At 42.8% G+C, this 15,506-nt stretch overlaps 1 protein-coding gene across 2 annotated transcripts in view; it reads right to left on the minus strand.

Annotated features, from left to right (window-relative positions):
* Window positions 1-2,607: 2,607 nt before the first annotated feature.
* LOC124544927 (glycine-rich cell wall structural protein 2-like) overlaps window positions 2,608-15,506 on the minus strand; it is a 65,266-nt gene continuing 52,367 nt past the window's right edge. Inside the window, exons 3-4 of one of the 2 annotated variants that reach the window (XM_047123673.1) lie at window positions 3,674-3,721; window positions 2,608-3,631 (exon numbers count right to left, since the gene is read on the minus strand). In XM_047123673.1, the coding sequence (XP_046979629.1) occupies window positions 3,087-3,631; window positions 3,674-3,721 (593 nt within the window). In that variant the 3' untranslated portion in view covers window positions 2,608-3,086. Of the gene's footprint in view, window positions 3,722-15,506 lie in introns of both variants that reach the window. The other variant, XM_047123672.1, reaches the window with a different exon arrangement.

A 15,506-nucleotide genomic window follows, 5' to 3' on the forward strand; every position in this document is an offset into this window, starting at 1 on the left:
GCAGTAGGCAGTACAGTTAAGGAGGAATGGACAACTCTAAAAAGGGCCATCACAGAAGTTGGGAAGGAAAACATAGGTACAAAGAAGATAGCTGCGAAGAAACCATGGGTAACAGAAGAAATACTTCAGTTGATTGATGAAAGGAGGAAGTACAAACATGTTCCGGGAAAATCAGGAATACAGAAATACAAGTCGCTGAAGAATGAAATAAATAGGAAGTGCAGGGAAGCTAAGACGAAATGGCTGCAGGAAAAATGTGAAGACATCGAAAAAGATATGATTGTCGGAAGGACAGACTCAGCATACAGGAAAGTCAAAACAACCTTTGGTGACATTAAAAGCAACGGTGGTAACATTAAGAGAGCAACGGGAATTCCACTGTTAAATGCAGAGGAGAGAGCAGATAGGTGGAAAGAATACATTGAAAGCCTCTCTGAGGGTGAAGATTTGTCTGATGTGATAGAAGAAGAAACAGGAGTCGATTTAGAAGAGATAGGGGATCCAGTACTAGAATCGGAATTTAAAAGAGCTTTGGAGGACTTACGGTGAAATAAGGCAGAAGGGATAGATAACATTCCATCAGAATTTCTAAAATCGTTGGGGGAAGTGGCAACAAAACGACTATTCACGTTGGTGTGTAGAATATATGAGTCTGGCGACATACCATCTGACTTTCGGAAAAGCATCATCCACACAATTCCGAAGACGGCAAGAGCTGGCAAGTGCGAGAATTATCGCACAATCAGCTTAACAGCTCATGCATCGAAGCTGCTTACAAGAATAATATAAAGAAGAATGGAAAAGAAAATTGAGAATGCGCTAGGTGACGATCAGTTTGGCTTTAGGAAAAGTAAAGGGACGAGAGAGGCAATTCTGACGTTACGGCTAATAATGGAAGCAAGGCTAAAGAAAGACACTTTCATAGGATTTGTCGACCTGGAAAAAGCGTTCGACAATATAAAATGGTGCAAGCTATTCGAGATTCTGAAAAAAGTAGGGGTAAGCTATAGGGGGAGACGGGTCATATACAATATGTACAACAACCAAGAGGGAATAATAAGAGTGGACGATCAAGAACGAAGTGCTCGTATAAAGAAGGGTGTAAGACAAGGCTGTAGCCTTTCGCCCCTACTCTTCAATCTGTACATCGAGGAAGCAATGATGGAAATAAAAGAAAGGTTCAGGATACGATTCGCTGAAGACATTGCTATCCTGAGTGAAAGTGAAGTGTATTTCATTAAGGAATTGGTACTATTTGTCAGTGATTAGAAGTTTTGATTAATGCCAGTATGTAATTCTTTGACTGCTATGTGTGTGTTTTCTAACCTCTAATGTAAGGTATTACTTAAAAAATTTGATGCTTGTCTCACAAGGTGGCCTGTGGATGTTTGTTGACAATAAAAAATTTGGGTCCACGGCTTGAATTTCTATGAGTAATTTCATACTACGGACAGAGGTCTCATGAAAGCTGTTTAGTGATAAGACTTCTTAAGCGGATTGATGTACAAGCAGTTACACAAAACTGTCCTTTTTTATTAAAAAAAAAGGATAATGTATCTGTAGGCTAATAGTTTTCTTTGATTATTTTATGCCTTCTTCATTACTGTTAATGTTACTCTGATTTGGTCCATTGTGATTCCTTTACATGAATGTTTTTATTGACCTGAAGTTTCACTAATTTGTATCTTAAATACCAAGGAATTAAAGCTTTTTGTAATAAGGACTGTGTTAATAAATCAAATATCTTGAGAGAAGATTTAGCAGCTTCCACCAAAGGAACCCTGTTTCCTGACGCACCCGCTCAAGTGGTCTAGAGGTTTTAAAGGAGTGACCATGTCAACTACTTTGCAATTTAGCAGTTGCTGTTTACGGAGAACTAGAACCAGTAAGAGTTTCTGCATAATAACACTCAGTCACAAGGACTATAACATATACTGCCTAGAGACAGCATAGTTATTAGGTTTCATTTTATTAGGCTTTAGGATATGAAGTGCCATGCATGAAACTGTACCGAAGTACCATTTGGAACGCACTCGGAACGCACTCTTAATAATCGTTAATTGTTATTTATTATTGCGCTGCAACATTTGTGTTATACAGTGCTCTGTTTAGCAAGTACTAATTAGCAAGGATGTAAAAGCTACCTTCATAGAAATATAACAGTTTTCTGCTTCTGTGGACGTTTGGGCTGCATTAATAGTAGCTTTTAATTACTACATTTATAAAATGTGGTTGAACACTTTCTAGGAATGGAATAGAGAATACAGCATCATGTTCTGACTTATGCACGAATTCTTTACATTTTAAATGAAAATATTTTTATATGTTTTACTTGTTCCACATCCTTGAGGACCATTTCACTTGAAATCTAAGGATGATACAGTTTCATATTTCTTTTTCTCTGTAAATATTTGTTGTGTTTTCTTTCTTTGTGACATGTTCAACGTCCTGAAGAATCTCCTCGCTATGGCTCTATTGGAACTAAAAGTACGCCTCATGTAATCTAGTCTGTTTGGTGTAAGGGAAATGATATTGTTTATATTTCTGGTAAATTGCGTGGATTGCGCCAGTGGTAAACAAGCATTTAACAGAATAAAACAAAATAACTGTAGGTTACAACTTTTTATTATTGTTGTTACAAAACTGTATGATTACTTAAATAATGGTTTCGATGTTGAGTACATGACAGTTTAAAGCGTATTAGAATTACGTACATTCATTTGGATAGTAGAACATCCGATAGCGCTAAGTTCTGTTGTAATATACGTTAATACTCGTTATCAACGTAGTCATAATGCAAAGCTTAGGTCATGAATTGTCTGTGTAAAAGTAATAAATTAACGATTTTCAGCAACTGAGCTTCAGATTTTTTCCTGCAAGGCGAACGGAAGAACGACATTTGTGGAGAATAATGTTTGCTTCCGTCATAGGACACAACGCGTGGTTGTCAGACGCCCACATTGAAAAGAAGAACTGCTTGGAAATTTGTGTTAGGCTCTATCACACAACACAGAACACTGAACATCCAGTCTTGTGTCTCGTAGATCGCAGACATTTCGTGCTCTGTACACTAAGGCACCAGCAGCTCAGGGACCACGGTAAGGGCTGGAGTAACCCCCGTAGGTGCTGCCATATCCTCTGTAGCCACCGTATCCGCCGCTGTACAGACCATATCCTCCAGGTCTGTAGCCTCCATATCCACCATAGCTACCCGATCCACCGTAGCCACCATACCCACCTGATCCACCGTACCCACCTGATCCACCATAACCACTTGATCCACCATAACCGCCATACCCCCCATAGCTACCTCCATAGCCATCATATCCACCATATCCTCCATAGCCACCATATCCGCCAGTTGGTCTGTAGCCCCCAGATCCTCCATAACCACCATAGCCACCAGATGGTCTGTAGCCACCATAACCTACAGATGGCCTATACCCACCGTATCCTCCATAGCCTCCAGAGGGTCTGTAGCCACCATAGCCCCCACTGCCGCCATATCCACCATATCCAGTGGTACCATAACCATCATAGCCTCCATATCCACTGTACCCACCATACCCACCATATCCTCCGTAACCACCATACCCTCCAGAGCCCCTGTATCCACCATAGCCTCCATAGCCACTGCTGCCATATCCTCTGTAACCACCATAGCCGCCATAACCCGTGAGGGGATAACCCCGGTAAGCGTCATAGGAATCGTAGTCCAGTGCTGTGAACAAAAAAAGAAATTTCAGCAAGCATTTCAATGTGGTACTTGCGTAAATATTTACTATCAACATAGCCATAATGTACAAGTCGAGGTTAGTAACTGCAACAAGCAGTCGCTGTAAAAGTAAAATAGATAAACGATTTTTAGCAGTTGAACTTCACCTATGTTAGTATGTAATAAACAGCACTATGTACATATAATGAACAGGTTTGAACACCAACCTTTTTAACCTCAGAAATATCTTATAAATAGTAGAAGTTTCTTTGATATAGAGCCAGAATGCGAAAAGTATTACTCTAAATCTCTAATTTCTTATTCTGCAAGGACTGCCTCAAGTATCGTGCAATAGGGGCCTCAGTATCATAATTCAATGTTAGATCAATACAGCATTTTTTTTTAATTTTAGTAGACACCAGGTCTATTGGCACATTGGTTAAGACACTAGACTTACATCCGGGAGGACAGTGGTTCAAGATTTTGTTTTTCGTAGTTTCACTAAACCGCTTAAGGTAAATGCTGAGATGGCTCACCAAACTGAGACTATGTTCTTTCTTTTATGACCTCGTCGTCCACGGACCGTCAGTCCCTAATCTTTCTTCCGTCCTGTACACAACGAAAGATCTTTGCCACAAGGAAGCCTTTTGAACTATTTCCGGGGATCTGGTATTTCTCTCTCCATTTCTTAGTCTTGTAGAAACCGTATTGGAAATGGGACCTAGAGAACAGAGCACACCTTTCTGTCTAATACTTACGGAAGTGTTATCCAAGTGCAAGCAGTTTATATGTCGAACAATCACTGAGCTACAAACCTCGTGGGGGTGTATTTGTACAAGAGTATAAAAGTTGTATTCCTAGACTCTTCAACAAAAGATGCATGAAGTTCGCGAGCTGACACCACAGAGCATTTTGATCCGGTAATTCACCTCGGCGCCTTCCTCCACCCTTTTCCTATCTTAACTATATTCTAACTGTGTGGATATGGACGTATTCACATTCGAATAATGTTCACTCATTTCTTATAATAGTATAACAGAAAGTAAGATGACAGGAAATGAAGAAGGTCTCCGTACAAATATCGAAGAATGGAACGATTGGAAAACGGTATGTGATAAGACAGGTAGATACAGCTTCCATGACATTTATTAAGATATGAGGGAATAACTTACACAGTACTATAGGGAGTCGCAGACGGCAAAAATTGTAGGGGAGACGGGGATTGGAAAATATACGACAAACGCACTGACTATGAGGATACAAATCAGGTTTGCTTTAAAAACACGCTGTAAAGGTCGTGAGTGTTAGTTACCTTTGAGATTGGACGTGGTGAATTGATATTAGTCAAGACTACCTTTAAGGCGACAAAGATGCCATTATCAACCCCTCACTGAGTTTGAACGAGGTGTGTAATAGATCTACGAGAAGGTAGATGTTCCTTCTGCGATATTGCGGGAAGACTTGGCAGGAATACTCCAATTCGCTGACACATATATTTGGATGTTCCATTTTGAATGTTAGTTCAGTCAGTTAGCAGTTGATGGTTGGAGTGCTGACATCACAGTTACAAACATTCTGTGTAAACCAGTTATTTTGGCCACTGATGCCGCGTATGTATGGATGGTGATATCCCCTTCAGCATCAACTAAGGCCTGAAGATGGCGCACTGAAGCGTCGAAACTAGTAGCTACACAATAAATCAGATCATAAGGACGAATGTGGACGTTTCGTTTTCTTACAATAGTGAACGGTGGTGGTTCCCAAGACCTCCATTCAAAAGGGTGGATATACAAAAACAATGCCACAGTTGTCAGTACGTTCACAAAGTGAGCTGCCAAGTGCTTCAATATTCTCTTCCCCTCACTTTCCCAACCATAATCTATGAATAGTAGTGGCAATTACAATGTTCCGAAAAGCCGCGCGCTGCTGCTAATTTTCGCTCACTCATCTTTTTTTTTTTCTTTTTTTTTTTTTTTTTTTTTTTTTTTACGATGAAGTGTGAAACCTGTCCCCATAACCTGTTAGCAGTGTAATTAATGGACAGTATCGGATTAAGACGAACACAGTTGTTGCACACACATTAGTAAGGTAAAACTGTAACACTAACTCTTGAACAAAACATTACATGGATTAAAGGCATAGAGCGTCCATACTTACACCACAGCAACGCGGAGGATGTTTCAACAAACGTGGCATAGGTTCTAAATTCTCTCACCAACAAGAAACCTGGCTCGGTTCGTGAGTCCACAAGTACAGCTGGTATAACTGGGAATTGTGTTGAGCAGAACAGAAAGGGAAATACCTTCCCCCCCCACCCCCCCACCCCCACCCCCCACCCCCACCCCCCACCCCCCACTCTAAGAAAAATAAATAGTAGCCTGAGCCGGACAGTGTGGCCGAGAGGTTCTAGGCGCTTCAGTCTGGAACCGCGCGACCGCTACGGTCGCAGGTTCGAATCCTGCCTCGGGCATGGATGTGTGTGATGTCCTTAGGTTATTTAGGTTTAAGTAGTTCTAAATTCTAGGGGACTGATGACCTCACATGTTAAGTCCCATAGTGCTCAGAGCCATTTTTTGAAGCTCAGTTTGGATTCCGTAGAAAAGTTGAAACACGTGAGGCAATACTGAACCTACGACTTATCTTAGAAAATAGATTAAGGAAAGGCAAACCTACGTTTCTAGCATTTGTAGACTTAGAGAAAGCTTTTGACAATGTGGACTGGAATACTCTCTTTCAAATTCTGAAGGTGGCAGGGGTAAAATACAGGGAGTGAAAGGCTATTTACAACTTGTACAGTAACCAGACGGCAGTTATAAGAGTCGAGGGGCATGAAAGGGAAGCATTGGTTGGGAAGGGAGTCAGACAGGGTTGCAGCGTATCCCCAATGTTATTCAATCTGTATATTGAGCAAGCAGTAAAGGAAACAAAAGAAAAATTCTGAGTAGGAATTAAAATCCATGGAGAAGAAATAAAAACTTTGGGGTTCGCCGATGACATTGTAATTCTGTCAGAAACAGCACAGGACCTGGAAGAGCAGCTGAACGGAATGGACAGTGTCTTGAAAGGAGGATATTAGATGAACATAACAAAAGCAAAACGATGATAATGGAATGTAGTCGAATTAAATCGGGTGATGCTGAGGGAATTAGATTAGGAAATGAGACGCTTAAAGTGGCAAACGAGTTTTGCTATTTGGGAAGCAAAATAACTGATGATGGTCGAAGTAGAGAGGATATAAAATGTAATCTGACAATGGCAAGGAAAGCGTTTCTGAAGAAGAGAAATTTGTTAACATCGAGTATAGATTTAAGTGTTAGGAAGTCGTTTCTGAAAGTATTTGTATGGAGTGTAGCCATGTATATGGAAGTGAAACATGGACGATAAATAGTTTGGACAAGAAGAGAATAGAAGCTTTCGAAATGTGGTGCTACAGAAGAATGCTGAAGATTAGATGGGTAGATCACATAACTAATGAGGAGGTAGTGAATAGAATTGAGGAGAAGAGAAATTTGTGGCACAACTTGACTAGAAGAAGGGACCGGTTGGTTGGACATATTCTGAGGCATCAAGGGATCACCATTTTAGTATTGGAGGGCAGCATGGAGGGTAAAAATCGTAGAGGGAGACCAAGAGATGAATACACTAAGCAGATTCAGAAGGATGTAGGTTGCAGCAGGTACTGGGAGATGAAGGAGCTTGCACAGGATAGACTAGCATGGAGAGCTGCATCCAACCAGTCTCAGGACTGAAGACCACAACAACAATTTATTAAAATATTTCACGTTTAAAATGAGGGTAACAGAAAATTATGTTTTGGTGGGGGCGGAGGGATGGAATGGGTACAGTAATGAACTGACGCCTTCCCTCCCAGAACCAAGCCGCGAATAGGCGCCACATGTTTACAGAGCTCAGAAGTGACTGATAGATTTTTTTCCACGAGGGGACTGCAACTAGTAAGTTAAAAATTATTAGGGCGGGCCTAGTAACTTAAAGTGAATTTTAAACTACACTTCACAGTGACACAGATACATGAATTATTTTTCAACATAGTCACCAAAACTCTGTAAACAACGGTCGGACAGTTCAGTTCCTTGACGACAGAAGTCCGCTCCTTGGTCACGGAGCCATTCGAGCACTGCTCTGTGAAAGCCCTCATCCTCGGGAAACCCTGAGATTACTGCGAATCGGCCCTCTATTGCTTGGGCATTGTCGCCAGTGGTCGATGTCGGCAGCCTCCTTTTCGCTCAGCATCACCCACTTCAGTGCGGCCTTGTTCATATTGTCGGCACCGTTTCACCACGGATGAACACGATATTGAATTTGGTCTACATACAGCCAAAACTTGACGGTGAATCTTTGTGCAGTTTAGAAGCTTCACCCACAAGAATCGCACTTTCCTCCGTGTCTCTTGAGGACGTTTCCAGTTGTTCCGCCATTTCTCTCCCACACTATGATACACCTGTTATCCCTAAGGAAGCAGAACTGTGTCTGCAAGAAAAACAAAACGTGTACTCTCTACTGAGAATGCGCCATTTTTGTTGGACCATGGTCTTAACTTGGGACGAAATGCGAATTTTTTTTTTTTTTGAAGTCCGCTCGTATGTAAGAAACGAACATGTCGATACAGGTTGTAAACAACACATTGCTCACAGCAGGTGGCTGCGTCTTTAGCTCCTTAATGATAACACAACAGAGAGGGGGCAGCAAGTAAGTGTAGTTTCCCAAACAGGTGTGATCCATATCGTCCTTCGGATCTTCTGTCAGCTTAAGCTCTCCCTGTGTGGGTACCGATTCGGCGTTACCTCAGCTAACAGGTCGACTGCGAGCGATGAGCTTATAAACAGACGGACTGCGCGCAACCGTCTTCTTTGGTACTTGGTAATGTTGGCGCCAAATGTTGGAAGCACTGTCACTATTAGCTACTTCCTACGAGTGCGTGCTGTGTGTGCCAATTCCTACTCCTCGTATATGACTAGTAAGTTAGAAATGGACTGTAACGTCCCTGTGGAGCATATGACAAGTGAAGGAGGCCATAAGTTGATCGTTGTTGGAAGAACTACATCTCCGAAAGCTAGAGAAATACAACGTGAGGTAGTGTATAGGTGGACAGTAACAATATTTAAGTCACGTACTTACTTAAACGAGTCTTCAACCCATATTCTGTTTCCTAATGAAGTCACTCATGACGATGAAGCTACTGATAACTTAAAAAGACAAATAACTTCCAGTAGTGTAAAACGGAAGGCTATTAGTGAGTTATGTGAGAGACCTATAAAATTAATTCGTAAAGAAGTTTCTTCCAGTGGGAATGTCAGTCACTGTGTCTGATTTCGAAGTAGCTATACACAAAGGATTTAGATGAGGTCATTTTCGTCAATAGTATGATGTAGATCTCATTTGACGTAGACCGGTAGAGAAAAATTCCGGCGTTAGGTCTATCTTCCAATTATAATCAAAATAACTGGGTGTTTGGTGTGGCTTGCTGGAGCGCTAATTTAAACTGTTTTCTCCTCTGCGCCCAGTAGACTAGAGTCAAAAATTGACCACCACCCACAATTGACCTATTTCTAAAAGTGACCGCGCGCAGTTGATCAGTTCAAGGGCGGGTAGAAGTCTGGTCTGCGGGCAGGAGGAATCACCCACTCACCCTACACTTCCCTCCCATAGTGAGAAGAATTGCACGATGTTGGCGACAAGTTTATAGTTCCACTGACTCTGTTAAAATTTTTGTGTGTGTGTCAACATCTTTACATATATTAATAGAAACAAATGTGGTTAAAATGCCATAATACTAGGAAGAGTAGGTCTTACGCAGATACATGCACACTCTCGCAACCTCATTTACGATCATCTGAACATTCACACTAGCTCACTTCCATTAAGACGGTATGGAAGTGGGCAGATTTTCTGAAACTGGCTGTCGAAACAAAAGTTAAGATAACAGTGAAGCTAAAATAATTATCTAGGGAAATGTGACTCGTTGATCACTTACAAGAAACATGGATGAGCCAGCTACTCTGATAACACACTAAAAAACGTCTCCCAAAAATTCTGACATTTCATAAAGTGGTACTACTTTCGTGTCAAAATCAGTTAAAAAAAGAAGGCAAATCTATCGGCATATGAACTGCTGAATATAAAAAGCAGTTTTATATGGCGCACTGTGACCTGTACCCTACAAATAGCTTAGAATGGACGGTCCTCTCGCAGGAGCAAGAAACCATGCGTCACAAGTCTGTGTTCTATCCGAAGACGAGAAGCACCTCATCCAAGCGTGATTGTAAGGAGGTACGGTACTGGCTGCTTATTTTCCGTGACTACCAGTTAATCTTCTTCCCATCTACGCATGACTCTGTACCTCAACATTGAGGCGATAGCATGTAGGGAGATGGCACAGTGAACTATCTGAATACCGCGACAGGGGACTCCTGTTTAGGCCTACACGAAATGTTACACATTCAGGTGAGAAAGCGTCGCAGATCTTTCAGCAGTCTGATGATTCAGCCAGAGCACATATATAACGGACAATGGAAACTTTGTCGACGTTCTGTTGAACACCGAGGACTCGTTAGTGCTGCCTGCGAGGAACCATTAGGAGGAATTTGCCGGCAGTGCGCGGGAACAAACACGTCACTGTGGCAGCTAAAAGCTTAATGGCGGGAAGCGGTTCGCCTCGCTGGAGGCGCTCGGCCGTGCATTACTGCGTATGCCAACAGTCGCACGGCTTTCTACGAACCTGTCTCCGCTGAGACCCGGTAGCCTGCTACCTTTCCGAGCGGCCTGAATGGGACTGCGTGCAGTGTCGGTTTCGCACAGAGGTGACAGCAAATGAAGATAAATTAACGCGTTATTCGTGATAGAGCATCCTTGTGAAGAGAAAGCGACTGTTATGCCATTTATCTAACATGGACTTTTGAATGCTACGCCGTGTAGCCGCATTGTTGTTTTGCTACCTCCGGATAGTGACGTGCAAAGCACGAGGCTCGTGAAGTATTTCATGGGTAAACCAATAAATAGAAATGTCAGGCTGTTTTTACGCATTTCGCTCACGGCTGTCATGGGTAAACGAGGCAGTTTATAGAAGTTAAAAAATACAGCATAATAATCGGCTATCAGTCCATTTTTTTCTGAATCTCCGAAAATTTGTCGACTACTCGTGTGTATGCCGTTGATGTAGGGGGTGAATTAGCTATGACATTGCTTCTAAGCCAACAGATAAGTTGCGGTGGAAATGTTCAACGTCCACATAAACTAGGGTCCATCACGACCAGCATCTACCACAACTACTCAGTTAACTCCACTGTTTGCGGTCATCCGAAGCCACCACGATGCATCACTGGGAAACACTGTAACGTACACGGCAGTAATGACAGCCGTCTGCTGTTCATTGACGACAGGGAACCCTTCTTCAATTAAACAGGTGCGTCCAGAGAGAAACGATCGAAAATAAAACACTCTGCAACTATTCCAGGCCGGCCGGAGTGGCCGAGCGGTTCTAGGCGCTACAGTCTGGAACCGCGCGACCGTTACGGTCGCAGGTTCAAATCCTACCTCGGGCATGGATGTGCGTGATGTCCTTAGGGCAGTTAGGTTTAAGTAGTTCTAAGTTCTAGGGGACTGGTGACCTCAGAAGTTAAGTCCCGTAGTGCTCAGAGCCATTTGAACCATTTTTGTACTATTCCAGGAAGAGCACAAGACGACGGGTGGTTTTACTACTACTATTCAAGGAGTCAACTACATACGTTGAGAATAGCAATGTTCAGATAACATCGCCAAGTATATTTTTATGAATGGGTGAAGTGTGAGAGCTTTCGCATATGGTAAATTGTCTGTTTTAAATGATCGTCAAGGGAACGACGCACTCTGTATGTCATAGATGTCAGGCAGGGGGAGTGAATGCTGATGATGACAGTCATAACATATGCAGATGATTCCCTGCAAGTTCACTCATTACGATGGAAACTACAACAGATTACTCTGTCTAATTTATAACTCTCCTAAACTGCCAATTTCCGCGATGCCACATAAAAAGCACTCCGACTTCAGGCCACTAGTGGCCTCCCGGGACCATACGACCGCCGTGTCATCCTCGGTAGAGCCTGCGGATAGGAGGGGCTTGGGGTCAGCACACCGCTCTCCCGGTCGTAAGACGGTATTCTTGACCGAAGCCGCTACTATTCGGTCGAGTAGCTCCTCAATTGGCATCACGAGGCTGAGTGCACCTCGAAAAACTGCAACAGCGCATGGCGGCCTGGATGGTCACCTATGCAAGTGCCGACCACGCCCGACAGCGCTTAACTTCGGTGATCTCACGGGAACCGGTGTAACCACTGCGGCATGGCCGCTGCAACGATACCACATACAAACGTAAAAGCATCTCTCATTTCTAGTGCTAATGATTTTCATGATTTGGAAAACTTTTATTTATATTTTTGCTTTGTGGAAGGACGTTATTCCTATTGCTACAGTCATTAGTTAACCTCGTTTGTTAATCCAACGGAACCAACGAATACGTATTTTTGGCAGAATACGGTTCGACAATTCGACTAAAGAGAGTGCCTAGCCTAAGGTAGTGCTTCCACTTATAGAGTACTGCTCCGCGATGAGGGATGCTTTCTAGGTCAGACTCAGAGAGGACGTCGAAAAAAATACAAAGAGGGGTAGTTCTTTTGAATGGTCATAAAATGGGGAAAGACCCCCACAGATATGCTGGTAAGCGAGTGGAATTCAGTAAAGCAAAGGCGATTTTCGTTGCTGCAAGGTATGTCCAAAAAATTCCAGTATCCAACTCCTTGCATCACATGCCCAAATATTTTGTCGTCCCCCACCTACATAGTAAAAGAAAGTCCATCGTTTTCAAATAATACGAGTCGAGGGGCATCAAAGGGAAGCAGTGGTTGGGAAGGGAATGAGCCAGGGTTGTAGCCTATTCCCGATGTTATAAAATCTTATATTGAGCAAGCAGTAAAGGAAGCAAAAGAAAAATTCGGTGTAAGAATTAAAATCCATGGAGAAGAAATAAAAACATTGAGGGTTGCCGATGACATTGTAATTCTGTCCGAGACATCAAAGGACGTGTAAGAGCAGCTGAAAGGAATAGACATCGTCTTGAAAGGAGGATATAAGATGAACATCAACAAAAGCAAGACGAGGGTAATGGAATGTAGTCGAATTAAATCGGGTGATGCTGCGGGAATTAAATTAGAAAACAAAACGCTTAAAGTAGTAAAGGAGTTTTGCTATTTGGGGAGCAAAATAACTGATAATGGTCGAATTAGAGAGGATATAAAATGTAGACTGGCAATGGCAAGGAAAGCGTTTCTGAAGAAGAGAAATTTGTTAACATCGAGTATAGATTTAAGTGCCAGAAAGTCGTTTCTGAAAGTATTTGTATGAAGTGTAGCCATGTATGGAAGTGAAACGTGGACGATAAATAGTTTAGACAAGAAGAGAATAGAAGCTTTCGAAGCGTCGTGCTACAGAAGAATGATGAAGATTAGATGGGTAGATCACATAACAAATGAGGAGGTATTGAACAGAACTGGAGAGAAGAGGAATTTGTGGCACAACTTGACTAGAAGAAGGGATCGGTTGGTAGGGCATATTCTTAGGCATCAAGGGATCACCAATTTAGTATTGGAGGGCAGCGTGGAGGGTAAAAATCGTAGAGGGAGACCAAGAGCTAAATACACTAAGCAGATTGAGAAGGATGTATGTTGCAGCAAGTACTGGGAGATGAGGAAGCTTGCACAGGATAGGGTAGCATGCCGGCCGCGGTGGTCTCGCGGTTCTAGGCACGCAGTCCGGAACCGTGCGACTGCTACGGTCGCAGGTTCGAATCCTGCCTCGGGCATGGATGTGTGTGATGTCCTTAGGTTAGTTAGGTTTAAGTAGTTCTAAGTTCTAGGGGACTGATGACCACATCATTTGAGTCCCATAGTGCTTAGAGCCATTTGAACCATTTTTTAGGGTAGCATGGAGAGCTGCATCAAACCAGTGTCAGGACTGAAGACCACAACAACAACAACAAGCTTAGGGACTGATGACCTTAGCAGTTAAGTCCCATAAGATTTCACACACATTTGAACATTTTTTCACTTTCCATGTAGTCCAACATCAGGCTAATGCCACATGCGAATGCCCCACAAATCTGGATATTGCACGATTCGACCAGCCGGCCAAATGGAGACCCACCATGAGGAGCCTTTCAAACTCTGCCAGTTGGTTATAATGCTGTCTCATACGATTACGTGACATCTCCATATCTTTCATATAATCTCTCAATATCTGACACTCTTCTCGCTCCTTATACTACGTACCGGGCCTGGTGTCAACACTAAAGACGACCACGCTTCCAGGACCGACCGAAATCTCTATCCGTTCCCTGAGCCGGAGTGCTTAAGGTGACCGCTCGTGACAAGTGGGAAATCCTGGTTCGAGTCCCGGTTAGGCCAAAATTTTCATATTTTTCCTCTAAACTGAGCTGTGGTACTATATTTGCAATCTGCAAATACGTTTCATGATTTAATGCAGCTATCGGGCGTCGATAGTTGATGGTCTCTACAGACACAATCAAGTACAGACACTGCACTAATGTATCTCATCGATATGCGTCTTGGACCTGGAGTTTGCTACACTTTGGTGGAAGGAATCAGGTAATTTATTAAGGCTGAAATTATAATCAAATGTTTACGTTGATGTCATATTGTGGCTCGCCAGTACAGTGACGGAGCTATGAGTTTAGTTAATGCCTTATATCAATGATCATAGTTATGAGACGCAAAAAGCAACGTATGCAAAGATCATTATAATAATAAAGAAATACAGTGAGCAAGTTGCTGGTTGTGAACACGGAAACCCACTTGCTGAAGCTTCAAAGAAAGCTTAAAAGTTTTAAGGATCATATGTAGATTAAAATTATGGCTCAGAACGGTATAGTGTTGTACTAGATGAGAGTGTACGTGGGAAGACATGATGCTCCTTCGTCAGCACTTCAGTATTGTGACAGAGTCACATGAAGTGATATTGACTGAAACGAAAGCGCTTAATTGTTATAAGACTTCCACACGTCAGATATTAACCACTCAGTAAGGATGTCATCAAGAGTGTCTTTTATCTTTCATTCCATATCAACTGCGTTTGCAATTTAACCTAAGACAATGGCGCATAAACTGGCTATGAGAAACAGTGCGGCACCTCCTCTTCTGCACCTGCCTCCCAACCTTAACGATGAAGAGTTCTGCGGTCGCGAGGTTTCTCATCTGCTAGCTCGTAACTGCATGGCACCGTGGATTAGTGCTCTCCAGCACACGGTGTGAAATGCAAATTGTTGGTGAGAAAGTTGCCAAAGGTATAGCCAACTAAATAGGAAAGGTTTCGATTATTCGTGCCGGCAAGGGTAGCCGAGCGTTTCCAGGTTCTACAGTCTGCAACCGCGCAACCGCTATAGTCGCAGGGTCGAATCCTGCCTCGGGCATGAATGTGTGTGTTGTCCTTAGGATAGTTAGGTTTGAGTAGTTCTAGGGGATTGATGACCTCAGAAGTTAAATCCCATAGTGCTCAGAGCCATTTGAACCATTTGATTATTCGCAGCTGTTGGGCATCTACTCACTGTCCAGTCACATTACTGTGACTGCCGACTACGTCCCACATCAAGGTGCAATAACCACTCACTGAAGGCGAGTGGCAGCACTAGCAGTGGAGGGTATATAAAGCCCGTCGGGGGACGCGGAAAACACTGCGTTCGTTGTCGTAATGGGGGAACGGAGCGATTTTTCTGACAACCAAAAGA

Source organism: Schistocerca americana, chromosome 8, assembly GCF_021461395.2.
Source record: "Schistocerca americana isolate TAMUIC-IGC-003095 chromosome 8, iqSchAmer2.1, whole genome shotgun sequence".
NCBI classification, from domain to species: domain Eukaryota; kingdom Metazoa; phylum Arthropoda; class Insecta; order Orthoptera; family Acrididae; genus Schistocerca; species Schistocerca americana.